We start from the raw sequence: 27,424 nt of genomic DNA on the forward strand, positions 1-27,424 counted from the left end.
CAGCTTAGCAATAACATCTGCCAGCTCCCTCAGCACTCAGGGGTGCATCCCATTGGGGCCTATGGATTTGTGAGTGTCCAGTCTGGCTAAGAGATCCCTAACCCAGTCCTCCTCGACCAAGGAGCAGTCTTCCTTCCTCCAGACTTCCTCTCTTCCGTCCAGGGTTTGGGATTCCTGAGGACCAGCCTTAGCAGTAAAGACTAAGGCGAAGGCAGCATTCAGTAACTCTGCCTTCTCCACTTACTCTTGTCACAAGAGCATCTGCCTCATTCAGCAGGGGGCCCACATTTTCCCTGGTCTTTCTTTTGCTACTGATGCATTTGAAGAATCCCTTCTTATTGTCTTTGACATCTCTAGCCGGACTTAATTCTGAGTGGGCCTTAGCCTTCCTCATTGCATCCCTGCATACTCTTGACAGCATTCCTACATTCCTCCCAAGTGGCTAGTCCCTTTTTCCACATGCTGTAAGCCACCTTCTTCCCTTTGAGTTTTTCCAGAAGCTCCTTGCTCACCCAAGCCGGCCTTCTGCCTACTTTGCTCGATTTCTTCCTCACTGGCATGCATTGGTTTTAGGCTTGAAGGAAGTGGTGCTGGAATAGCAACCAGCTCTCTTGGGCCCCCCTCCCTTCTGGAACCCCAGCCCATGGGCTTCCTCTAAGTAGGTCTTCGGAGTTGCTAAAGTTAGCTCTCCTGAAGTCCAGGGTTGCAGTCCTACTGATTGCCCTGATTCTTCCATGTGGGATCCTGAACTCCACCATCTCATGGTCACTACAACCAAAGCTGCCCCCAACCTTCACATCACTGACCAGGCCTTCTTTGTTAGTACAAGGTCTAGCAACACACCTCTCCTTGTTGATTCCTCCACCATCTGAATCAAAAAGTTACCATCAATGCTGTGCAGGAACTTCTTGGACTGTGGCTGCTTGGCTGTGTTACTTTTCCAGCAAATACCAGGGTAGTTGAAATCCCCCATGAGAACCAGGGCCTGTGATTGTGAGGCTGCTCTCAGCTGTCTACAGAAGGCCTCATCTACCTCCTCATCCTGATCAGGTGGCCAATAGTAAATGCCCACAACAGTGACACCCATATTAGCCTGCCACCTAAGTCTTACCCACAAGCTCTCAATCTGTTTATCATCTCCCCATAGTCAAAGCCTGATACACTCCAGGTGCTCTCTCACATAAAGACCAACTCCCCCACCTTGCCTAGTTGGCCTGCCTTTCCTAAAGTGTACATAGCCATCCCTGACAGCATTCCAGTCATGGGAGCTGTCCCACCATGTGTCTATAATTGCAATGAGATCATGGCCCTGCAATGGCTAACAGATCTCTAGCTCCTCCTGTTTGTTCCCCATGCTGTGTGTACAGGCATTTCGGAGGGGTAACTGAGCATGGAGGGGTGTGTGAGGATCCACCATAGCCATACATGCCCTTGGGGCCGTTGACCTTCTGGTACTCATCAGGGGAGGCAGCTAAGGAACCCTTGCTGCTGCTCTGCATGACTCGGCTTATTCCCCAGTTGGATACAATGGCAGGAGCATTGCCACTTTGGACCCTTCCCCTTGAGTCTTTCAGTTTAAAGCCCACCTCACCAAGCTGGCCAGCGTGTTACCAAAGATACTCTTGCCTCTTCTGGACAGGTAGATTCCATCCCTCCTTAACAGGTTATGGCCAAACAATGACCCGTTGTCATAAAAAACAAACCCCTCACGATGGCACCAGCCACATACCTAGGAGTTGATGTGCATTATTTGTCTATTTCAGTCTGCCTCCTTTTCCCCAACTGGCGAGATGGAGGAAAAGAGAACTTGTGCACCAGAATTTTTCACTTTCAACCCCAGAGCTTTGTAATCTTCCTTGATTTTACCCAGGCTGTGACTTGCAGCATCATTTGTGCCCACAGGAAAGAGTAACAGTGGGCAGTAGCCTGTACTCTTAGTAAGCTGTGGCACCCTCTCAGCTACATCTCAGATCTTAGCTCCTGGAAGGCAGCACAGCTCCCATGACTCCCTGTCAGGTCGGCAGATGGGCCCCTCGGTGCCTTTTAACAGAGAGTCTCCCACTATGAGCACTCGTTTCGTCTTCCAGTACCCACCGTGTGCTGCTGGTACGGTTTCTCTATGCAGACCTAGATCGTGGGTGTCTATTTCTGTTAAAGCTCCATATCAGATTTTCATTGTGATGCTGGAGGGTGGGTGTTGAAGCTGTTCCTTGCTTTTGTGGGTCACCAGGGTCCACAGTGCCTCGTTCTCAGTAGTGTCTGCTACAGCCACATGGTCATTAAAGCACCCATCCACCTCCATCTCGGCTCCTCTAACGCTGCGCAGCCTTTTGACTGTCTCCCGCAGCTCCGGCACCCGCCGTCAGAGACCCCCAACCCCGCACACCCTGTGCCGGTACTTCCCTTTCCACCCGGTGAGGGGTCTGGGCACTCGCTGCAACCTGCCGCCTCAGCTGAGCTCTCCTGCCTCGCCAGCTCCGCCTGGGCGGGCGCATCGGACACCTCCGGGTTTTCCCCGCGGGAGCTCCGGCTCTAGCTCCGAGGGGAGCGCCCGCCATTTCGGCGGAGGCCTGGAGCACTTCCCCGGGCTGCTGCCCTCCCAGCTGCTCACAGGGCCCGCCCCGGGCGCCCTCCCCGGCCCGCCCCGCCGCCCCACGCCCTGGCCGCGGCGCTCCCTGGGGCCGTTTGAATCTCCCGCGGTTGCTCCTGGTAACCTCCACGCCGCGTCAGTGACGTCATCCGCGCCCGCGAGAGCTGCGGGATCTCTGGGGTCCCCCTCGGGTTCCCCCTCGGGTTCCCCCGGCTGCGGGGCCGCCCCTGTCCGCCGCCGCCGCCGAGAGCAGCCGTCGGGCTTGCCGTCGCCGCGTTCCTCGCCGGCTGAGCGAGGAGCGAAATACATCTGTGTTTTGTAAAACTGAGTATCTCAGAAAATGAAAAGGTGAGAAGAATCTACTTCTGGTTTAATTTTCAAGGATCCCTATTAAACTTGCTGCTCTCCCCTCAGGGTACGTTCTGCTTCCTGTTACTGTGTGTCCTTTTGAGTGTTCTCATTTTTGTTGCTGGCAGTGTGAAACAGTCCATATGTAAGATCCTACATTAAAAAAAAAAAAAAGGAACTGTTACTGAATGGAGCTTGATAAATTTCTGCATGGGATTGTCTTACAGTTGATGGAGATGGAGGGCTGGATATTAGGATTGAATGCTGCAGGAATCCAGTCTAAACTTTCTTTTTAAAAGTTTGTTTGATTCAAGGTATTTCTGTTTTCTGGGTTGTCAGATAGTTGAGGGAGATCAATGCTTACAGACTCCTTCCATTTTTAATGATTAAAGAGTGAAAATACAGAAGAAAAAGGGTATTTTTTCCTCCTAGGTCACTCCTGATAACAGTAGCAGGAGTTTTGAGAAGCTGGAGGAAACAGGCAGTACAGAAACTATGGCCCAAAATGGTCTTTGTTAAAGACAAATGTGTGTTTAACAAATGGTGTTTAAGTCTAGGGACTTAGGTACTTCTTATCAGTACTGTTAAGGAGCCGGTATTTTTTACGTGTGAACTTCTAATAAAATTCAGTTTGGTCTTAACTTTAATCGAGTGCCTTTATTTGGATCAGAGATCTTTCAAATTTATTCTAAAAAACCCCAAACCAGAACAAACATGGGCAAATCATTTACTGGAAGATGGTAATCATGCAGGTTTTGAAAAGAAGTAATAATTGCACAGAAAAAGTCTGTTTGAGAATGACTCCTATTTAGTTTTAGCCCAGATGATTAGATAGTGTACTGAATCTTTACTTTCTGAACTACAGCATTTTCTGAGTAATATAAAGCAATTCTGACTACTTAATGAGTGCTGCTATTCAGCTTGCAACGTATACAAATATTTTATGTTACAGAACTGTTTATAAAGGACAGTATTTGCTTTATGCAAGTAAAGGATATGGTTGGGACAGGAGTGACTTCTTAATGTAGTCTTGTGGTGGATTTGCCCTGGCTGGATGCCAGGTTCCCACCAAAGCTGCTCTGTCACTCCCCTCTTCAGCTGGACAGGGGAGAGGAAATGCAATGGCAGGCTCATGGTTGAGATAGGGACAGGGAGATCACTCAGCAATTACGGGCAAAACAGACTCGACTTGGGTAAAAATGTAATTTATTACCATTCAAATCGGAGAGGAGAAATGAGAAATAAAACCAAATCTTAAAACAACTTCCCCCACCCCTCCCTTCTTTCCTGGGCTTAACTTTATTCCTGATTTCTCTCCCTCCTCCCCACGAGTGGCGCAGGGGCACAGGCAATGGGGGTTGGGGTCAGTTCATCACACTATTTCTGCTGCTCCTTCCTCATCAGGGGGAGGACCCCTCACACGCTTCCCCTGCTCCAGCGTGGGGTCCCTGTCATGGGAGACAGTCCTCCATGACTTCTTCAGCGTGAGTCCTTCCCACGGGTTCAGTTGTTCTTGAACTGCTCCAGCGTGGGTCGCTTCCATGGGGTGCAGTCCTTCAGGAACTGACTCCTCCAGTGTCAGTCCCCCCATGGGGTCACTAGCAGCAAACCTGCTCCAGCTTGGGTTTCTCTCTCTCTCCACGGGCCACAGGTCCTGCCAGAAGCCTGCTCCGGTGCAGGCTTCCCACAGGGTCACAGCTTCCTTCAGGCATCCACCTACTCCGGCGTGGGGGCCCTCCACGGGGTGTAGGCAGATATCTGCTCCACTGCCCATGGGCTGCAGGGGGACAGCCTGCTTCACCATGGTCTTCACCACAGGCTGCAGGGGAATCGCTGCTCCGGCACCTGGAGCATCTCCTCCTCCTCCTTCTTCACTGACCTCAGTGTTTGCAGAGTTGTTTCTCGCACATGTTCTCTCCCTCGCTGCAATTGCTGCTGCGTGGTAACTTTTTTTCACCCTTCTTAAATATGTTATCCCAGAGGTGCTACCAGGATCGCTGATGGGCTTAGCCTTGGCCAGCGGCACATCCATCTTGGCATTGGCTGTATCAGACATAGGAGAAGCTTCTAGTGGCTTCTCACAGAAGCCACCCCTGTAGCCCCCTGCTGCCAAAATCTTGCCATGCAAACCCATTACAAATCTCAGTACAAAGTAGTCATTTGTCTTTCAGAAATGCTTCAGGAAACTATAGAAATTATATGCTGCTGTTGTTCCTCTCACCCAAGACTAGTATCAGTGTTATTTATCTGTATCTTGAGAACATGTTTTATATATATATATATATATATATATATATATATATATATATCTCCTTCTTGTATAGAAAATAACTTTATTTTGTAGTATTAGTGTAATAGGCAAATATTTGCATAGAAGCTCGCGTAGTCCTAGTGTGAAACAACATGGGTATTTGACTGTTGTAGGTGGTTGTCAACTTCAGTAATTAATAGACAGCGATGTTTTAGTCACTCATTTATATCTGTTTTGTGTAATTTTAAAAAAATCAATATTACCAGCATTAACCACAAGATGGCCACATTTACATGGGATTTGAAAAAGCCGAACCCTCCTATTTCCATCTAGATGACTATATACCATAAATATATGTTAAATATTTTTAGTGGAATAAAAATGCAAAGAAGACTATAAAGTTATAACATGTAATTTAGTAATGATGTTATGTCCTTTCCAATGGAAACATTCATTCCAGGAGAAGTATTCAGAAAGGATTTAATTTCTGAGCTCAGAGAGATGTTTTCTGACAGATTGGTGGTAAACAGATAAAACATAAGTTGCCAGAGATTCTAATTCGTGTTTAAGGTTACTTATATGCTTCCCAGTTTCTGTCTCATTACTTCAATGAAACTAACTGTGCTTTGTTGCCTTTTAGTCTCTCTTTGATTGTGGATTTTGGTTTCCTATAGGCTTTTTATTTTTTATTTATTCTTTTTATTTATTTAAAGGGATGATCAGATTTTCTGTCCCAGTTATAACTGATCTGCGTTTAAAAACAACTGCTCCAGTCTTGAGGTTCTCATCTTTACCTTCCAGTGAGAGTAATTGCTATATCTGATCTCCTGATGTAACTGCATTTGAAATGGCATGTGTCAAAAATTATCCTGCAGATTTTTAGTTGTTCGTTTGTTTTTTTCCGACTGAGATGATTTTGACAAGATTATGCATGCAGTGATGCTGACAGATCAAACTGGGTTGTAGTCTTATTACAAATAGCTCTTTGGCAGCCCTAGGTAAGCTGTGGGCCTTGAACAAGATCTTCGCCTTGATCAGTTTTGATTGCGTTCTTAGCTCCCAATGCCTATTTCAGGAGCTCTTAAAAAGTCATGATTACTTCCATATTTTTGAGAAAAAGTATATAAATTAGATAAAATATGCGAAATCTTTCTGAGAGCCTGAGTAGGTTTTTGGTTTCAGACCACTTTGAGCATGTCAGAGCAATGCTTCCAGGAAGACAGTGCATAACAGCCTCGAAAAGAGTAGAATATAGTCTAGTCACTACATTGCAAAACTTGTTGAAAATTATTAGCCAGCTGTTGGGCATTGTTTGAAATTTTATCTGTGTAACTTAGGGATCTGAAGTAGTTGATTTGTTAGAACATTGTTTTCTACCTTCATCACATTGGCAAGTATGCTTCTAGATACTTTGTCACCCTAGCTTGATCTGAAGCATCTTCTCTCATTCTAAGAATGGCAGAAGTAGTTTCATCCCTGTTTGTGAGCAGTAATGCTTTAAGTGGCAGACACTGAGGCAGCAGGTGTAAGCACTGTTTGAAGAGCACTGATACTAAATATTTTATTGACTTTGCGGATTTGCTGGAAAGGCTGTTGACATGTGGCAAATAGAGATACTATTCCTAATTGTTGATCAGTTAGTCCCTTCCATCAGTGCATGTAGTTAATATTTCAGATTTTTTTTTTTTCTGAACATGACGTGATGTAAGTACTTGGCTTCTTTTCTTCATATTGAAGAAGCCTATAAGCTAACTACACAAGTGAATGATGTTTTAATTAATTGAAACTATATCCAGAAAGTCTTGAGTATATTCTGTCATATAATAGTGTGGATATTTGCTCTGGATTTTTGTGGGGTTTTTTTTGGGTTTGTTGTTTTTTTTTTTCCCCCGAGATCATGTCTGTTCTTGAATTAGCACACGTAGGTTTTGTGGATAAAGAGGAAGGAGTGAGATGATGTATGTCTCAATGACTTTTTATTAAACTTCCATTTCCCTTCGTTCCTCTTATGCCTCTTTCTGTTGTTTTAAATTTCAGATTCTGACTTACCCAGTAGTTTTCCCATATATTAATGTAAAACCTACAGTATGAATATTATTATGGCATTATACAGTATAAGGTCCTATATTTTTCACCTTGAAAAAGTAGGCAGAGCTTTAATTGTGGGATTGATGATGAATAGAGGTAGTCTTCATTCCTTAACTCATTTAGCCTATGTTCTGTACTCTTATTTGCATCCTTCAGACTCTAATCACTGAAAGCCATTTATACTACTACTATGGCACATGAAATGCAATTTCTTAATTTTTATATTTGTTTCTCTTCTTTTAGTTTTTTTAAATTAGTCTGAACCGCTTTTCTTAGTATTCCAGCCTTGACGTGTGCAGTTGCTTGTTCAGTTTGTAAATACTTCTGGAGAGAGCAAGCTACAGCTGTACTATTTGAAACGTAAGAATGAAGGCATTACCTAAGTAATAATATGGGATTATATACAAGAAAACAGTCACATGATGACAGAGTGGTTGAGGTTGGAAGGGACCTGATGAGGTCATCTGGTCCAATGCCCTTGCTCAAGCCAGGCCACCTGGAGCTGGGTACCCAGGACCATGTCAAGAGGGCTTTTCAGTGACTTCTAAGATGGAGTCTGCACAACCTCCCTGGGTAGCCCGTTCTAGTGCTTGATCACCCCCACAGTAAAAAAAGTATTTTCTGATGTACGGACAGAGCCCTCTGTGTTTCACTTTGTGCCTGTTGTCATTCTCCAGGCTGAAAGTTGTAGTTCTCTCAGCCTTTCCTCATAGGAGAGGTGTTCCAGTCCCTTAATAACCTCTGCAGCCCTTCATGTCCAACCTTGGTGTCCATCCTGTAATTAGCTTGGTCTTTTCCACGAGATCCACAGCAAGGTTAGACTTGATGGGCCATTGAGTTAATACTACCGTGACCCATCAGTCAGTATTTTTAAGAGCTCTGGACTTGACTGCTATCTCCATTACGGTATGTTTTTTAGGGTTTCTATATCTGTTGTTGTGGTTTGAGCGCATCCAGCCGGCAGCACAGCACCCCGCAGCCGCTCACTCACCCCTACCCCTTCCCCTGAGAGATGGGGAGGAGAAAATACAAACAAAAGGCTCCAGGGTTGAGATAAAGGACAGGGAGGGCTCACTTACCAGTTATGGTCATGGGCAAAAGACAGACTCGACTTGGGGCTAACATTAATTTCATAAACAGCTACCACCAACCAGGTCTTAAATACAACACACCTTCCCCCCACCCCTCCTGTCTCCCCGGGCTCAGCTCTGCTCCCCCTTCCCCACCAGCAGCGCAGGGGGCAGGGAATGGGGGTTACAGTCCGTCCGGCACAAGGTGTCTCTGCTGCTCCTTCCTCCTCAGGGAGAGGGGCCCTCGCAGCCCTCCCCTGCCCCACCGGGGGGTCCCTCTCCCGGCAGACAGCCCTCCACCCACTGCTCCAACGGGAGTCCTTCCCGCGGGGCCGCAGCTCCCCAGAACCGCCCCAGCGCGGGTCCCTCCCGGGGCTGCCGCCCTCCCACCGACGGGCGGCTCCAGCGCGGGCTGCCTCGGAGTCACGGCTGCTTCGGGCCCGGTCCCTGCTCCTCCGGCCTGGGGCCCTCCGCGGGCTGCAGGCCAACCTCTGGGCCACCGCTGGGCTGCAGGGGCTCAGCCGCCACCCCACCATGGGCCGCAGGGGAACCTCTGCTCCGGCACACCTGCCCCTCTCCTTCCTCACTGACCTGGGTGTCCGCAGGGCTGTTTCTCTCACATCCCCTTCCTCTCCTCTCTCACCAACACAGACAGACAACTGAAAGAACACTCTTAAAAGATTCTTTCACTCTTAGAGTTATTCGCGGACACATTGATTGTCCTGGCCTTGGCCAGAGGTGGGTCTGAAATTGGAGCTGGGGGAGCTTCTGGAAGCATCTTACAGGAGCCCCCTCTGTTAGCCCCTTTCCCGCTACCAAAACCCTGCCAGACACCAAACCACAACACTGTATATTTAATTTATTACTTTTTTCACCCTTTCATCTGTGTCATGTGTTGAATAGCCATTAACCTTTACAAAACATTGTAAAATGTACAAACCTTTAGAAAGCCATTAATCTTTAGGTTATGTATCCTTTCACATATCCTTTCTTTCCAGACATTATTACAGTTTTGTCAAATTGCAATCGGGTTTTTTTAAAGGGTAGAAGTTGTAGAAGTGTTGAAAGAAATAACTTGCTTTAATCACAAGCCTGAGCTATTGTCCATTTTTAGAAATAATTAAGTTGATCTGGCTGATGTCTTGAAATGCTTTGTCTGTCTTCCCCTTCCTGTGGGGGGTGGGGAAACCCTAGGTGATGCAGAAATTGTCTCGTATATTCAACATTACTGTACAAATTGTTCAGTGTTAGTAACAGAACTAAAAGCTGCCTTTTATAATGGAAAGCGACTTGCAGCCTTAGTAGTCGGGATATAACCAGCCTTACTACTTAGGATACTTGGTAATTTATTAGAAATTTTTGTTGGATGAACAAAAATTGTGTCATGTTTTTGTATATGACGTTCTGCACCTGAGTGCTGAAGAGATTTTGCATTGGCAGACTCTTTGATTAAATGTGTAAGTTGACCGTAACTGATTTGATTTTTGTTTGTTTATTACAATTTTTTTTTCCTGTCTTGATTCTCACAATGACACTTTAAAATAGTCCACACAAGGAATACTTGCATAGGTCTTCTGGATTCACCTGGAAATCCGATGATGGTTTTCCTTGTTCTGCTGGAAGACTGGCTTTCTGTTTTCCTGTCCCTGTGTGCTTGTTTTACGTGACGAGAGGGGAAATGAGCTGAACTGGGACTGGGAGATGTGGGTGCTGTAAGGTCGTGATAAGTCAATAGAAATAATTGTGGTGCTAATGCGCTGTACATTTGAGAAAACTACAGACTTCCATTCGTCTCTTGCACCTGTTTTCTGAAGTGACGTGCAATTTTCTTTGTTAAAGAAGCAGACCTATTGTCCAAGCTCGAAAAATGTGCAGCTCTGCTTTTTTTGTAGTGTATGCTTGATACTGTAGACACAAAACCGCAAACATAATGGCACGTATATTCATAGTTAGCCTAGCCCTCATTTCTTTGCCTTCCAGATTTTTTAAAGTATCTACCAAGCGATTGTTTAAAAGCAAAAGCAAGCACCCAGGACTAGAATGTCTACATTTGTGAAAGAAACTGCCATCATAGTAAAGCTACAGTTCAGCTGAATGATGAATCTAGTTGTGGTTAACTAGAAATGCTTCTGTTGCCTAGTGTTTCTTCATCTTTACTTTGAAAATGTTGTATGTTAAAAACTGTAAACATTAATTTATGACAAGCATAGACTTTTGTTGAAACACCCCTTAGGTGTGGCACTGTGGTTCATTCACTACTATAGAAAGAATCATTCTGTACAAAAAATCTAGAACAGATTTTTCTTTTTTTTTTGCAGCTTTCTTGCTGTAGTTAACTTATAGAGGAGGGGAACTTGTTTTCATACTGTGCATTGGATTATCCAGTTTTGCTTCTGTTGAAATAAAGCAAAAAAAATCCCATTCCTGTGAGAAATGGTCTTTTAATTGTTACTGAAAGAAATAAAGTTTAGTCAGCATTTGATAAAAATACTTGTTCTTATTTATGCTCTTTTCTTCAAACATTCAGCACTGAGGGAAAAAGAAAGCTTCAAGTTTCAGTAGATTACAAAGAAACAATTTTTTCAGCTTTTGAGAAATCCTGTGTCTCAAATACTGTGTTTTCCATGGTTTGATTTGAAGTTATAAACAGTGCAGGTGCCTTCAAACTTTAAATTTAATTGAAAGTGTCAAGAATAGGAAAATTGTGTAGAAATTTTAGTTTATTTTACTGTCTGTTGTCTCAAGATCATGAAATCATTAAGAAGTGAACTCTGTAGGGTGCTGCTTTTGCTCCTTTTGGTGGCTGGTTCCCTCCTCTTCTTAGTACAATTTCATACTTTGTTGGTGTTCCAAAGCATTTTCCTTTCTCTTTTGTTCTCATCCTAAGTTTCCGTTTCCTGATCTTCTGATTGATCTAGTTTCATTGTTTCTATTATTTTTCTTATTAATCTCTCATTTCTTTGTTTACTTCCTGGATGTCTGCTCTCACTTTGTGTTATTCTGGGCTACCTATTCTGTTTCTCAAAGTGAAGAAGCTAGTGAAATGTGTACTTTTAAAAATCTTTTCTGCTGTCTCTTAGGTGCTAGAGATCAGTTGAGCGGCAGCATATTATTCATTTTTGTTTCTCAGAGGGATCAGAATGACTGTGTACTTGGCTATAAACGAAATGTGATTAAGTGGTTTGGTTGGTTTTGGTTTCTGGTTGGTTTTGTTTGTTTGTTGTTTGGTTGGCTGTTTTTTTTGTTGGTTCGTGGAATTTTTTCTTTTTTTTTGGTCAGAAACTGTGGTGTGTGTAGGAGGACACGCTGCATTTTTAGGTAAGCAACAGATAGTCATGTCCTTTGAGGTTGTTACATTCTGGTTGCACCTCTGTTTTGAAGAAGCTGTAATTACTGTTTACAAGGTGATTGTACTTGAAATGTACTCTTGATACAACCAGGTGGTCTTCAAAACTGTTTTTTTCTTTCTTTAGAACACTCAGTGAGATGCTGTGGTACAGCATGTGAAATCTTACCTGGACTCTGTAGCATGTTGGAAGTGACAATATTTGTGTTTGGTCTTTTTTGTTGTCCCCCCTGCTTTTTTTTTTTATTCACTTCTTTTCCATAATCAGTATCGCAGAGATGTATGAAGCAACTGTTTGCCTGAAAAAGCCATTTTTGTCATGCTTTAGAACATACAGTACATGAGTGATAGAAATTGAACATGACTTCCTGATAAGATTACTCTTTCCTTTGCCTGGGGGCATCTGTTAGTGTGTCTAGATATTACAGTGTGTTTGCTTAATGGTGTTAACAGTTTTGTCTTTTCTGTTTTACATATATAGCTGGAAGGGCCGTGCGTTCTCCAAATACAAAAAATACGCAATGTTGCTGCACCAAAGGATAACGAAGAATCTCAGGCAGCTCCCAGAATGTTACGTTTACAGATGACTGATGGACACACAAGCTGCACAGCTGTAGAATACAGTAGCATGTCAAAAATAAGGTGAAGAACTTTATTTTCGAAGTTTTGCTTTGGTACTCCAATGTCCTTAAAATAATGGAAGTGTCCTCAGTAATACATGGAAAAATTGCTTGACAAGATATGCTTTCTTCTCGAATTTTGTGTTTCAAGGAGAACCTTGAATTCAGCATGCAAAGGGGTATGTGAATGTAACTTACAATACCGTTTATGCTGAAGTATGTAATGGAAGAAAGTGGATTTTTGCAGCCATCTGCTGAGTCAGAGTTAATACAGCATGCAGCAGTTTGGGTGTGTGCAAACTTCAGCCAAATTCCCAGTTTTTAGCAGCAGGAGATCTTTTGCCTGGCTTTGGTAGCAGGGATGTCACAGGCCTGACACACCTAATTTAATGCAATTAGTGCTGCTTTACCATGGGCAAGGCTTTAACTTGGATTGAATTAGTAAATATTTCTTCAGTTAAAATTGAAGGTTAAGAGAGCTAATTACTGTTGAACATGAGGATTTTTTGTGTGTGTGCTTATGAAGATGCTGAAAATTATTTCCAGTGTTTAGTCTCTGGAGTCTTGGTGTGCTTTGCTCTTTACTAGTTCAGATTAATTTTTAAAGAATCTTTATCCTCTCTCTCCTAGCTACAACAGTTAGATATAGATATATAGTTCATTTTTGAATGTCATATTTTACTGTTAAACTGCTCCTTCTGAGCAGGAGCCAGCTTAGAGTGATGCTGTCTTAAAAGGTAGGGCACTTAATGATATTTTAATTTTGGCTTGAGCCAGCAGAACTTGGAATATCATATTCCAATATGAATATAAAGAGAGCAAAAAAGGAAGGCAGTCTTCTGTGTGAGTAGACTCTAGATTCCAAAATACTTAAAGAACAACACCCAGTAGAAGACATAATTTGAATGCTTTTAGATAAAATCTCGAAAATGTCATGATGTGAGCTCATTTCAAGTAATATTGTATGAAAATTTAATTTCTGTTGTATGTGGTTGTTTCAGGTTTGAAGTTGGACTATTAACCTGGAGTAATATGCTGTTTCAGTACATAGTGTTTCTTTAAATATTTTTTTTTAAATGTTTTCTTTTAAATTGGAAGTTCTTCATGACTAGGGTTTCCATTTACCCCCCTTCCCTTTCCATAAGTTTCCTTTTTTTGCTGTATTTCTTTCTTGTCTATTTTTTTCTGATCCCATTTTCTTGGCTTTTATCAGAATGATACCGAAATTCCTTTAATGTTGCTAAGTCAATGCCACTAGTGCTGAAATTGGCTGACTCCACTGTGAATGTTCCTCACTGCATGGTATGGTCCTGTGATTGCAACAATACCTTTAGTGTATTTTAAAGACGTTATTGTTCTCAGTTGAAGGGTTACAACTGACTGTCCTGTTTCTCAGAAGAAAAATCAGTTTCCAGATTGTGCTGCTTGTCCTGTCTTTCAGTTATGCGTTGGAGATATGTGATTCTTTTATGCATTTGCTGTTGTTTTTCATAGGGTAGATTCACATGAAAAGAAGGTAAGGTACCTCCTTGTGAGCATTGACCACAGAGAGCAGCCTTATGTTTTACATGATGGAGTAATGAGAGAAGGATGACTACAAGATGCATTTTTTTGTATTTATTCTGATACAGTCCTGGCTGCTAGTGAAGTATAGAAAGCTTCTTATCTAACAGCTCTTTGTTTTCTCCTAAGTTAAATGTCTAAAACAAATGAGATTATTAACCATCTGGAGATCCTCTATTTGTGAACTATAAATACATCCTAGGATGAGGAACTATTCTTAGACAACTGACTTTGAGGTAGCTTCTGTTAGTCTAAACAAATCACATCCTTAGTTTGGTATTGTTAAATTGGATTTTAACCAAACAGACAATTTGCAAACATTCATCTCTGTTAGAATCTAATTTGCAGTATGGCATTTTTGTGTAACAAATGGGAAGTGTTCCAGTAAAGCTATTGAAAAGTACTGTGCATACTGAAGAAATTATTGCAAAGGTTTTTGTCGTATTTCATAACAAAAAATTAGCATCAATGTGGAAGTATAATAAGAGTAGAGTTTTATATTTTTTTTGGTGGAAGAATATTAATAAATGCATTTAAAATGTTTGGCTTTGTTTCTACTTCTAGCCTGAACACTCCACCTGGAACAAAAATTAAGCTTTCAGGAATTGTTGAAGTGAGAAATGGATTCTTGCTGTTGGATGACAGTAACACAGCAGTTCTTGGAGGTGAAGTGGAGCATCTTATAGAAAAGTGGGAATTACAAAGGGTGAGGTAACATCACTGGAAATGCTTGTCTTACAGAATGCATATTACATTTAGTGACATCAAGCTTAATGTGTTGACTGGGAACTTTCATATGATAAGATTTTAGAACTTCACTGTCCCAGTATTTTTAGGGATGCAGCCAAATACATGTAAAATAATTCTTATCGATAATGTTGGAAATGAAGAAATGACAAGTGATCTTTGCGTGGGAACTGATTCCTTTCATCGTCTGCAGGGACGGAAAACATTAATTGAACATATGCAATTTATTTTAGTGCAGTCACGAGTGGTTGCTTTCCTAAACAGTGTGTTTGGTGACAAAATATTACAGAATGATGCCTTTTACTGCGTATTTTTGAGTCAAAAAACTACAGTAAGTTTACAGAAAGCATTGAGGTTGGCAACCTTAAGTGTGAATTCTGTATTGCAGATTTCATCAGTGCTTTAGGTAAATTTGTGATTAGAAAGAGAAATGGGAGGTTTTAAAATCTTTTAACAAGCCATAAATGCTTGTAAGCCCCTTTAGTCGGTTGTAGCCTGGTTCATTGTCCAATAGAGTAAAAGTTGCTGCAGGAAAACATTTCCATACGTTTCCTCACAAGCAAGTGGAAGTTCCTAGGGCAGGAAGTTGTGACCCTGCTACTAACACACACATATGTCTGTGTTTTTACATCCATGTCCCTGAAACAGAGACATGCTTAGGAACATGATGGTCACTTCTGTGTAAAGTAGTATTTTTGTTGTTGCTGATGCTGTTCGGCACAGTTGTTTTTGTTACAGCTAGTTTTCTTCAGTGTTTGTTTGCATTTTATAGATTAAAGCACATTGGGCCAAAATTTATTTGAATCTTTGAGTTACCCAGTGTCCCTTCTAGTAGATTCTGTTTGGCATCCTTTTTGTGCTTTTATAGTTGAAAATAGTTTTTTAAAAAACATTCCTTGTTTTAAATGAAGCTGCCTGTTGGATAAAAAGATTCTGTGGCCAACAACAGAAACATCCCATTTTGTCATTTTTATTTATGTTTAGTATGAAGTCTTGTGAGTTCTCTCTCCAGCTAAAAAAACCAGTAAGTTTTAACATTGATGGGGACGGAAGAGACACACAGAGAACTAATGTGTTCTTGAGAATGCCATCTAATCTGTAAGAGAAGGGTCAATAGAATTGGTTAGCTTTCTTGGTGATACTTTGGGACAGTCTGTTTCCATGTTTATCTCTGCTTCAACAAATAAATGTTGCTTTATAAATATTAATTTGTTTCTGAGGTTAATGTCAAGAAATAACTCAGAACATGTTCTGTTTACAAAAAACCAAACCATTCAGTAACCATTGGCATACTGCTGACTACAACAACTTCTAGCACTACTTGTTAGTCAGTTCTGTTGCCTTTACGTGATATGTTTAAAGAAGAGGTAACTAAGTTTTCACTGATTTACTCTGGTAAGATACAGTATAGGAAGTTAACTGTTGGCCATTGCTGTCCCCTCGGTTCTCTGGTTCCATCTTGCAGTTTGCCAGAGTATCATTTTCTTTTTCTAGTTGACCAGCTCACAGCACATGATCACGTTCCCAGCATGAATGTGGACATGTCAATGTTGTGGATGACAAGAAATCAGTTTGGACAGGTGAACCATGACCATTGGAAATCATAGTTCCAGTTCTGTATCCGGACTGGCAGCTAGACAGACAGGGCTGAAACAGGTCTATAGAAGCCAGATGCTACTTTGATTGTAGTTTCTTCATGAACTCGATGTTTCTGTTCCATTCAGAAAGCTTTATAGAAGAGAATGGTTGACAAATAAGCAAGATTGTCAGCTCTCAAAGAAATTTGAGCAAGAATGTTGCCACTCCTTGTCTAATCTTGCCACTGAAGCTTAAATGAAATGCTGAACTGTATTTGCATAAAAAGACAGAAAACTTGTATTTGTGTGACTGTTTCAAATTACTTGTTTTGAAGCCAGGTTTTTTTTTTCTCTCCACTGCAATGTCTGAGAAATGTTAATTTGGCTTCTTGTGTAGATGATGAAATATGTTTCTTTTCTACTTAATAAAAAAGTTATTGCTATTAAATCAAATAATATTACAAAACTTTAGAATTAAAGTTGTTTATCCAGTTTTAAATTATTGCCCTTGCACCTACTTGTCAGCTTCTAGTTGCGTAGCTGCATTATCGTTTTGTTCCATTCAGAATGATAATTTGAAATTGCTTTTGGGAGGAATCAAGTTTTAGTAATGAAAGACTTGCACTACAAATATAGTGTATGTGCAGTGAATGCAGTATTATCACACTGTGTGTGGAATAAATGTGGCATTCCTTGTAGCATTCAATTTTATCATAAGGTAATTCTTGCCTAGAAATTTCAATTTTTTTAACTATCACTGTTTAAGTGACAGTAAATAAATAAGGAAGGAGTAAATGAGGATGTTACTTTGTGATCTTTTTTTCTAGAGTATTTGGAAATATATGGCAATATGTCATGGACTTTTTTAGGTGAGAATGCAGTTCCAAATAATTATTGTTTCGTAGTGTTCCTAGTGTTCTGGTGGCAAATATTGTTTCGATCGGTGAGGATCAATCACTATCTGTGAGGTATTGCCGGTGCCCTTCTTAGGAAGGAAGAGTACTTTGTCTTGCTGTTTATCAAAATATCAGACAACATGTAAGTGAAGGCTGAAGCAAATTTTGCTGAGATGATTGGTGTGACTGTTTGATAGGCCTTTATATTTTTAAAACATAGAATCTGTCAAATTACAGGTTATCTAAAAGTAAAGTTTTCTAGTATACTTCATGATTCTTCTACTTTGTTGAAGGTGAAGCTAAATATTGAGGTTACCTGATGGGAAAAGGGAGTAGTTTTATATATACTTCAAAATTCGTATTAGAAAGAATATTATATACTATTATATATAATACCTAGGAGTTCAAGTCTTATATTGTAAACCTTTGTTTCTTAAGAGATTCCCTAGGAAATACTTTTTTAATGTCACAGTCCAAATACAACAGAAAGGGTGAAAGAGGCATACTGCATGTATTTATAGCAAAGTTTATTGTAAATGATAGTTACTACAGTTGCTACAAGCAAATTGTAAATTAAAAAATACTGTTCCTGTTGCCAGTTCGCTTTTTATTCGATGCAAAGTGAAATTTAATTTCCGAAACAGTTGTTCTTGCTTCTCAGTAGACAGTGCTACCTGAGAAGAAACTGTCAAGGCTGTTATTTACCATTAGGCAGAGTTCTTTCATTCTGGATAACAGTTTTATGCAATAAATTGTTACGAATCAAAACCCATGTAGCTAAATATTAGCAAATATGCAGTCAGTTTTTAAGTGCTTTTTTGCTATTTGCCAAATTACATGTTTGAGCAGTAGTTTGGAACAATCTTTTTCTTCTATGTGTTTCCTTGATTCTGATTTTGGAATGAAAAAAAAAAAAAGCGTGACCTTAAACATAAGCAAGTTCTTCCTGATTGTATGACATAAGGAATTAACTATGATCAAATGCTAAAGTTTTTAGGCTGTCATGTAAGTATTGTTACTGTAATTTGATTCAGTGCTGGAGTTCATTCCAGAATTGCCTGCATTTCTCTAGATCCAAGCAAACAAGTGTAGGGTTTATTGGACCTAGAGTGCCTACCCTGGGGAAGCAAAGCGGCTTGGCTGTGAAATCACTGTTTGTACTGTGCTGCTTCAGTTAATAGATACAGGAGGGATGAGCGTGCTACAGTGATCAGCCCTCGGTTAGCTCGTAATTCTAAGGCAGCACTTTTAAGTGAACTGATTGAAACTAAAGCAGAAAAATTTTATGGTTTCTGCACTTCTAAGTGCTTTGTTTTGAATAATTCATTGAATACTTTATCAGTGTGTTTTGCTCCAAGGCATGAGGAAAAGGATTTTTTTTTTTTTTTTTTCCCCACCCTTGAAAGGAATTAATAGCCATAAATGATTTAGAAAATAGTCTTTGGTTCCTGAATAAAAGTAGTTGAAGAGAATGGATCAAAAATTTTGATTTTGGTATTAGTTAGCTAAATTAACTTCTTCCTTCTTTTAAAAAAGTCTCAGATAGTATAATAGCTTAAAGCATGTTTGTGTTGATACTACAGTTCTCATGTGATGGAATTAAATCAGTTTTACATCAGGGTAATAAATATGCAGGTAAATGTCATATGTAGCCTTAAGTAATTAAAACTTTCTCTGCCAATGGGGAGTAGTAAATGATGTACGTAATCATGCATGGCTATCCCAGTGGGAAAAAAGAGACAGTAAGAAATGAAGATGATAACAGATGCATTGTGGGAAATGCAATTTTGAAGCATTTTAACAGCATTAAGGACTTGTTCTTCCTTTTTCTGCTTCTGAAACCAAATATTTCTGTGTAATACCACATAATTAGCACACAACCAACTGTCAATTCCAGTGGATGTTGCTCTCTTGCAGGTTGCTGCTGTTGTCACACTTTGTGAAGAAGAAGAAAAAATGTATCAACTATGAAGAGATATTTTTAATGCAATGTTTTATAAATGCAGTCTTCCTTCAGGCATTTCTGTAGATTGATAAGATCCCCCTGAACCTTACCTTCTCTATGCTGAATTATTCCGATCCCTTTTTAAACATGCTGAAACTGTAGGCCTTTACAGCTTCTAGTGACAGCAGGTTCACTGGGCACTATGTAAAGAAACATCTGCTGCCTATTTTTGTGCTGCTTTGTTCTGCTAGTGTAGATTTTGGTATATAACTGAATTTTCTGTGTTTGCTGTATGTGTTGCCTTCGTGATTTTGCAAGTTTTCATCATTTTCTTCATCTCCCTGCCCCTTATCCAACCTTCTTAAGTGCCCCAGGTTTTTAAGTATATCATTATTGTTTATGCTTTAAAGGTTCATCTTGCAAGTTTCACATACTTTCTGAAATAGAGACATTCATCATATAATCCGTTTTCTGTTTGCAATTTTTTAATCAACAATTTTTCTTTGTTACAGAGTTTAGCAAAACACAATAGGAGTAACATTGGAACGGAAGGTGGCCCTCCCCCTTTTGTACCTTTTGGGCAGGTATAGTGGATTTCTCTTTGTCATTTCATAAAAAAACCTGCGTCATGATATCTAGAGGACTTGGTTCCAGTTAGGTATAAAGGCTATCAAAACACCTTAGATCCTGAAGACTTGGATCTGAAAAATGTGCCTGTTGGTGTTGATCCTGTCACTTTGTTGTGCCAATTTATATTTAATGTTTTTAGTCTCAATTTCAAGCTTCAATTTTATTCAATATGTAGAGCCTTTGGTTCTTCTGGTCAGATCTTGTACACGCTAACATAGTCCCTTGTAAATACCTTTGGCATTTAATAAGAATCATATTAGCTACATCGTGAACTAAGCTTAAAATGTAAGAGTCATTCTTTTTGGCCTTTCTAGTGTGGAGAAGTGTGCTTTCAGCAAAGACATCTCGATGTCCTAGGTGTACATTTTTCCGATAGTATTCTTTAGATAAGGTTGTGCAACAAGGAAGGCTAAAGGCCTGCTTGGAATTAAAGCTGGCAAGGGATGTCAGTGATAACAAGAAGGGCTTCTTCAAGGACATCAGAAGCAAAAGAAAGACCATGGCAAATGTGGGTCCCCTGCTGAATGAGGCAGGTGCCCTGGTGACAGAGGATAGAGAGAAGGCAGAGTTACTGAATGCAGTCTTTACTGCTAAGGCTGGTCTTCAGGAATCCCAGACCCTGGAAATAGGAGGAGGGCTTTCCCTTGGTCAAGGAGGTTTGGAGTAGGGATCATTTAGGTAAACTGGGTGCCCACAAATCCACAGTCCCCAATGGGATGCACCCATGAGTGCTGAGAGGGAGCTGGCAGATGTTATTGCTCCATATTTGACAGACCATGGAGGACAGGAGAGGTGCCTTGTGACTGGAGGAAAGCCAGCGTCACTCCAGTCTTCAAAAAGGGCAAGAAGGAGGACCTGGGAAACTGCAGGCCAGTCAGCCTCACCTCCATCCCTGGAAAGGTGATGGAACAGCTCATTCTGGCTGTTATCTCTAAGAAAGGAAGGTTATCAGGAGTAGTCAGTGTGGATTCACCAAGAGGAAATCATGCCTGACCAACCTGATAGCCTTCTATGATGGCATGACCGGTTGAGTGGGTGAGGGGAAAGCAGTGGATGTTGTCTACATCGACTTTAGCAAAGCTTTTGACACTGTCTCCCATCACATCCTCATAGGGAAGCTTAAGAAGTGTGGGATAGATGAGTGGACATAGTGAGATGGATTGAGAACTGGCTGAAGGACAGAGCTCAGAGGGTTGTGATCAGCAGTGCAGAGTCCAGCTGGAGGCCTGTAGCTAGTGGTGTTCCCCAGGGGTCAGTACTGGGTCCAGTCTTATTCAACATAGTCATCAACGACCTGGATGAAGGACAGAGCACACCCTCAGCAAGTTTGCTGATGACACAAAACTGGGAGGAGTGGCTGACACACCAGAGGCTATGCTGCCATTCAGCGAGACCTGGACAGTCTGGAGAGTTGGGTGGAGAGGAACCTAATGAGGTTCAATAGGGACAAGTGTAGGGTCCTGCACCTGGGGAGGAATAACCCCATGCACCAGTACCTGCTGGGGGTTGACCTGCTGGAGAGCAGCTCTGCGGAGAAGGACCTGGGAGTTGTGGTGGACATCAAGTGGACCATGAGCCAGCAATGTGCCCGTGTGGCCAAGAAGGCCAATGGTATCCTGGGGCGTGTTAAGAAGAGTGTGGCCAGCAGGTCGAGGGAGGTTCTCCTCCCCCTCTGCTCTGCCCTGGTGAAGCCATATCCAGAGTACTATCTCCAGTTCTGGGCCCCCCAGTTCGAGAGGGACAGGGAACTACTGGAGGGAGTCCAGTGGAGGGCTACAAAGATTATGAGGGGACTGGAGCATCTCTCTTGTGAGGAAAGGCTGAGAGACCTGGGGCTGTTTAACCTGGAGTAGAGAAGACTGAGGGGGCGATCTTATCAACAGTTACAAATATCTAAAGGGCGGCTGTCAAGAGGATGGGGCCAGGCTCTTTTCAGTGGTGCCCAGTGACAGGGCAAGGGGCAACGGGCACAAACTGGAGCACAGGAAGTTCCACGTCAACATGAGGAAAAACCTCTTTACTCTGAGGGTGACAGAGCACTGGAACAGGCTGCCCAGGGGGGTTGTGGAATCTCCTTCCCTGGAGATATTCAAAACCTGACTGGTCATGATCCTGTACAACCTGCTGTAGGTGACCCTGCTTTGGCAGGGGAGTTGGACTAGATGATCTCCAGAGGTTCCTTCCAGCCCCTACCATTCCGTGGTTCTGTGATACTCTAATGGAAAAAATACTTTATTTTTTTCAAGTGAGAGTAGGCTGAAAAGTTAATTAAAACTTTCTTTTGCATTTTCAGAAATGTGCATCTCATGTGCTGGTGGATAGCAGAGAGCTTGATCGCAGAAAGACTCTGCAAATGACAAATACTGTAAAAACTGTTGTGGACAATGATGAATTTGAAAAGCAGAGAACAGCTGCTATTGCAGAAGTAGCAAAGAGCAAGGAGGTTAGAATGCATGTGTTGCAGCATTTTACTTACTATTGTTGATCTTTTCTTGTCATTTTAAGTATTTCTCTTGACTGACAAATGCTTTCTGATGTTTGCCTGCTTATAATTCTTTTCATGTATCTTTAAAAAGACAAATCAAAAATAGAGAGCAATTTTGGATTGATGGGTATGTTATTTCAAGAAGGCTAATAAATGTATCATAATGTTTTATTGTAGGTATGATTTTATTTGATATCAGTATTATTATTATTATTATTATTATTTTTTTTTTACAATTTAGATAATGAGATTTGAGTAATAAATACAGATTACCAATTTTCATCTACTTTTTTTCGGTTTTCAAAAACCCATGGCTCCCTGCATTCAGTCTGAAAGTGTACTTAGCTGATGTGTCAGGTTTTTGTGTCCTCCCTTGGTTTTTCTTTTAGTTTATTTTTCTGGTTCACTTGGTAACTCATAAAAACTAAAATTACATACCCTTTTTACAACCTCATTTGGGGATAGGGGAAGAAAAAATACGTACCTAATAAATTAATCTTTTTTCTGTTTGTAAATTAGTGCTTTATTTGTTGATGGAAAGCATAATCGTAAAAAAATACAGCTGCATTAAATTTACTGCACTTTTTCTACTAGCTAAATATCAAGACTTATTTTTCACAAGTTTTTTTTATTGAAATGTTATTTTTGTGCTTACCTGAAGACCAAGACGTTTGGAGGAGGTGGTGGTAGTAGCAGAAGTAATCTAAGTGTGAGTGCTGGAGGGAATCGAAACAGGGAACTGTTCCAGAAAGAGAAGATAACAAAACCAGAGGGAAAGAATGAAGGTGTCTACCGAGAACTGGTAAGGTGGAAGACTTAAATGGAACCTTAAACCTGTACTATTAAATAACAAAAAACAGATGTAACAAAATTAAAACCAAAAGACCCTGATGAGTAAGGGCTTAGCTTTCAATTTATTTTGAAGTCTGTTTAGAATAGTTAGGATGCTTTTGTACTGTACTGAGATAGTTAGGAGTTTCAGTGTGATTTTTGCAAAATAAAATTTAATACTGTCTTATCCAGTGAAATTTAAAACCAATTAGTAGTATATGCAGTATAGGACATTACAGTATAGTTTTATTTTCTTGTTAAAATAAGCTTAATGGTTTTGCATATTAACACTTAGTAATTCATTTTAGGCAGCAAGACTGTTGTTCTTCAGTTTCAACACATCAAGTAATATTTTAATGAGGCTTTTCTTCTGAATTAATCTGTGTTTTAAGAATCTGTTTTAAACCATTTCTTTGACATTGAGAAACTAAGTGATGCTCTGATATTTAAAATAATAAAGTAGAATGTCATGCCTACGTGGGCATAAGTATTGTTTCCTTTTGAGTACGGTGGGTTACCACTGAAAAATCTGAACTGTGCCCCTTAATCCAAAACCTCACTGTCAAATATATTTCATAACTTTATACTTACTGAGAAGTGTTCTTTGGGATCACTGCTTTCAATTAAGTGGGTATATGGTAAGCAGTCATTGAAGTTTCTCTTTTGATTACTTCAGAAATCTAAAAGTTTATGATGGAGGAAGTGTTTGTTATCAAGAACAACTCCAGAGAGGAGTTTCTAAGTACGCAACAACAATTAATGATTCTGATTTGAGTGATGAAAGCAGACTGGAAGAGCCATCACGACAATGTAATGACTCAGTAAACCAGTATTAAAATACTGATTGTAAATACCACACCTTTATGCTTGAATATTTTCCACCTTATTTCCTTTTACCAAAGTTTTAACAATAAGAAAAATAGACATTTAGGAACAGTAACTGCCAGTTATAATTTTGTTTGTATAGTACGTGTAATCATCTTGCAGCAAGGAGAGCCTCCAGCAGTGCTGCCTTCAGCACTGTGCTCAGAAATGTCAATACAGAACTGTAGAAACACAGGCTGAAAGGACCTCAAGAGGTCATTTAGTCACCCCTCTGCCCTGTGTAGCACCAGTGGTACACCTTGTCATTCTTGACAACTGTTTCTTGGCCTAAATAGACTTAAAAAAAATACAGCAGTACTTCCAATGTTTTGAAACTTAGCATTATGTCATTTAACATAGCTAGGTGCTATTTAGAAGAAGGAAATAGGAAGCCACCAAGCCTATAACGAAAGACGCCTTTCGTTATAAGTAATGATTTTTACATCTTAAAGTGGTGGATAATAAATTTGTTTTGTCTTTTTAGAATTTTGACATCAAGTAGGTTTGATTGTTGACTTTCATGTATATTGTTGACTAGTGTGTATATTTGGAAATTATCAGAGATTTTTAATCCATCTGATGTGTTGCCTTCTGAGAAACCTGAAGCACTGCTTTTACCTACAAAACAAGAAACAAGTAATTTTTCTGTTTATTTATACACAGACAATAGATTGCAGAGGTAAACATCCTCCTCTTTTAATAGTCCTTGTGGGATATGTCCTATGATTTTCTTTTTCTTTACAGTTTTGTATAGGAGAAGCAAGATTTGTGCTGTGTAACTGAAGGGAGAGTTTTTAACATCCAAAGATACTCTATACGGTTTAGAATAAGAAACCCTGTATTTCTGTGCAAGTAAATTGTTTGTATTTCCTTGCTTTCTTCTACAGAGCCTTTAGCAATTATATTTTCCTCCATGTAAGAAGTGTTCAGCTGGGTTTTGTATTGTCTCTAAAAGTTGTGAAAAGGTTTGTGAAGGTTTGAACCCACCTAGCTGGCAACAAAGTCCCCCGCAGCTGTTCCTTCATCCCTACCCAGTCCCCTGAGGGGTGGGAAGGAGAAAATACAACCAAAAGGGCTTGAAGGTCAAGACAGAAGACAGAGAGGGCTCACTCATGAGTTATGGTCATGAGCAAGAGGCAGACTCAACTTGGGGAGAACAACATACATTTAATGAACACCACCACCAAGGATAATGAGAAAAACAACCAGGTCTTAAAAAAAAAACACACGTTCCCCCTCACCCCTCCCATCTTCCCGGGCTCAGCTCTGCTCCCTCTTCTCCACCAGCAGTGCAGGGGGCAGGGAATGGGGGTTACAGTCCGTCCGGCACAAGGTGTCTCTGCTGCTCCTTCCTCCTCAGGGAGAGGGGCCCTCGCAGCCCTCCCCTGCCCCACCGCGGGGTCCCTCTCCCGGCAGACAGCCCTCCACCCACTGCTCCAACGGGAGTCCTTCCCGCGGGGCCGCAGCTCCCCAGAACCGCCCCAGCGCGGGTCCCTCCCGGGGCTGCCGCCCTCCCACCGACGGGCGGCTCCAGCGCGGGCTGCCTCGGAGTCACGGCTGCCTCGGGCCCGGTCCCTGCTCCTCCGGCCTGGGGCCCTCCGCGGGCTGCAGGCCAACCTCTGGGCCACCGCTGATCTCCAGGGGCTGCAGGGGCTCAGCTGCCACCCCACCATGGGCCGCAGGGGAACCTCTGCTCCGGCACACCCGCCCCTGTCCTTCCTCACTGGCCTGGGTGTCACAGGGCTGTTTCTCTCACATCCCCCTTCCTCTCCTCTGCTCCCCATCAAAGAACCACCAACAAAGAACTCTCTCAACAGGTTCTTTGACTCTCAGAGTTATTCGTAGAGGTGCCAATTGGCCTGGAGCTGGGGGAGCTTCTAAAAGCCTCTTACAGGAGCCCCCTCTGTAGCTCCCCTCCCGTGCTACCAAAACCCTGCCAGACACCAAGCCACCACGGGATTCAAACAGTATCAAATGGCTAGTTTTTATACCAGTATTACTTCAAGGGATTCCTTTTAGTTTTCATCTCAGAGAAAGTATATTACTGTCTGTCATACTGTTTCAGTGTACAGCAAAGGTAGACGTAGGCTAGGGGAATTTGTGTTTGAAATATTAGAACTGAAAATCGATGATTTAAAAATCACCATAACAATAATAGTAAAAAGACCCTCTACTAGCTGATTGTTTGGACCTAAGAGAGCTCATATGTGTAGATTTTATATAGAACTTCAATATTTGTCATCAATGAAATCTGAAATAATGTTTCAATTAAAAATTAATGAAAAATTCAAGTAAAATCTAGTGTTTTTATAGAGTCTCTGTTGCACCTTATGATTAGTTCTGTGTGTACATTTTATTTCAGGTTGATGAAAAGGCTCTAAAACACATAACAGAGATGGGTTTCAGCAAAGAAGCAGCAAGACAGGCACTTATGGATAACAGTAACAGCCTCGAGGCAGCATTAAATTTTCTTCTGAACAGCAGTAAACAGAAACCCATTCAGGGACCACCACCTAGAGGTAAGACTTGCAAAGAAATGCTTTAAAACAGTGTTTATGAGCAAAGGAATTTGTGTATGGTGAATAACTAATCTAGTTATAGAAGGACATATCTGTGTGGGTTTTTTCCTGCAAGTTAGAATGCATTGCAAACCTGAAAGCAACTACTTAGAAAAAGCCTCTGTGTATTGTATTCTTGTCTAAAATTTTTAATTTATTCTCAGGTTTGAATATCCTTAAGTGGAAAATATATTAATTGATTTTTGTCAGTGGTAGAATTTTTTAAAGATAGTGAACACTAACATTTTCTAAGTAAAATACAAAAGTGTGTATTTTTTAATTTATTCTCCACTTACAAAAACTTTTGTTGGTTACAGGTAAAGGGAAGGGCCGAGGTCGAATAAGACCTGAAGATGAAGAAGAGCTAGGAAACGCCAGACCATCTGCACCGAGCACACTATTTGATTTCTTGGAATCCAAAATGGGTCCTCTAACAGTAGAGGGTAAGTTATTGAAATGAATGTATCTGGAACCAATTATTAGATAGTGTTGGTGGAATTATATTTCCTAGGTTTTTCATCTAGACAGTGGCTCCTAGAACTTTCTCCACACTCAGCTGTAAAAAGCCCAAGGAGTGCTAGAGAGCTATTATCTCGCTGTGGTGGTTTGTACTTCTGTCTTGATTATAGACGAGCTTAGAGTGTTTGTTTTGGGCTTAGGTGTCTAAAAGTCAGTAATTTTGAAATAAGGCGACATAAATCCCAGTTTGTTAATCGAGTTTGATAAAGGCTCTCGCAACTTCAGTGGACTTCTGTGTTCTTCAGAAGTAAATAAATAAAAAAAAAAAAGCCAAAATTGCAGGCCTCCTTCCTCAGTTTCTAAACAGCACGTTTTGTGTGCTGCCCAGTTAAGAGTTTAGTATTTGTGGTAAGCTTAATTGTTTTTGTCTTTCCTCTCTCTGGAGGGGAAAAAAATAATCTTTTTGGCTGCTGTAAGATATTAAACAACTGTTTTTTTCCTGGTTTTCCTGTTTAATAACTAAGGACTGAGGGAAAGGTAGGATTTTAGAAAGAGG

The 27,424-nt window shown here is 41.1% G+C and overlaps 1 protein-coding gene across 2 annotated transcripts in view; it reads left to right on the plus strand.

Moving 5' to 3' along the window:
• The window catches only part of TDRD3 (tudor domain containing 3), a 122,177-nt gene that overhangs the window by 56,634 nt on the left and 38,119 nt on the right, over positions 1-27,424 (plus strand). For both annotated transcript variants that reach the window (XM_086481985.1, XM_086481986.1), the window contains exons 4-10: positions 12,175-12,335; positions 14,441-14,582; positions 19,554-19,625; positions 21,965-22,114; positions 22,818-22,958; positions 26,214-26,370; positions 26,727-26,852. In XM_086481985.1, coding sequence (XP_086338111.1) covers positions 12,262-12,335; positions 14,441-14,582; positions 19,554-19,625; positions 21,965-22,114; positions 22,818-22,958; positions 26,214-26,370; positions 26,727-26,852 — 862 coding nt within the window. In that variant the 5' untranslated portion in view covers positions 12,175-12,261. The remainder of the gene's footprint in view (positions 1-12,174; positions 12,336-14,440; positions 14,583-19,553; positions 19,626-21,964; positions 22,115-22,817; positions 22,959-26,213; positions 26,371-26,726; positions 26,853-27,424) is intronic.

Source organism: Leptosomus discolor, chromosome 1, assembly GCF_034619465.1.
Source record: "Leptosomus discolor isolate bLepDis1 chromosome 1, bLepDis1.hap2, whole genome shotgun sequence".
NCBI classification, from domain to species: Eukaryota; Metazoa; Chordata; class Aves; order Leptosomiformes; family Leptosomidae; genus Leptosomus; species Leptosomus discolor.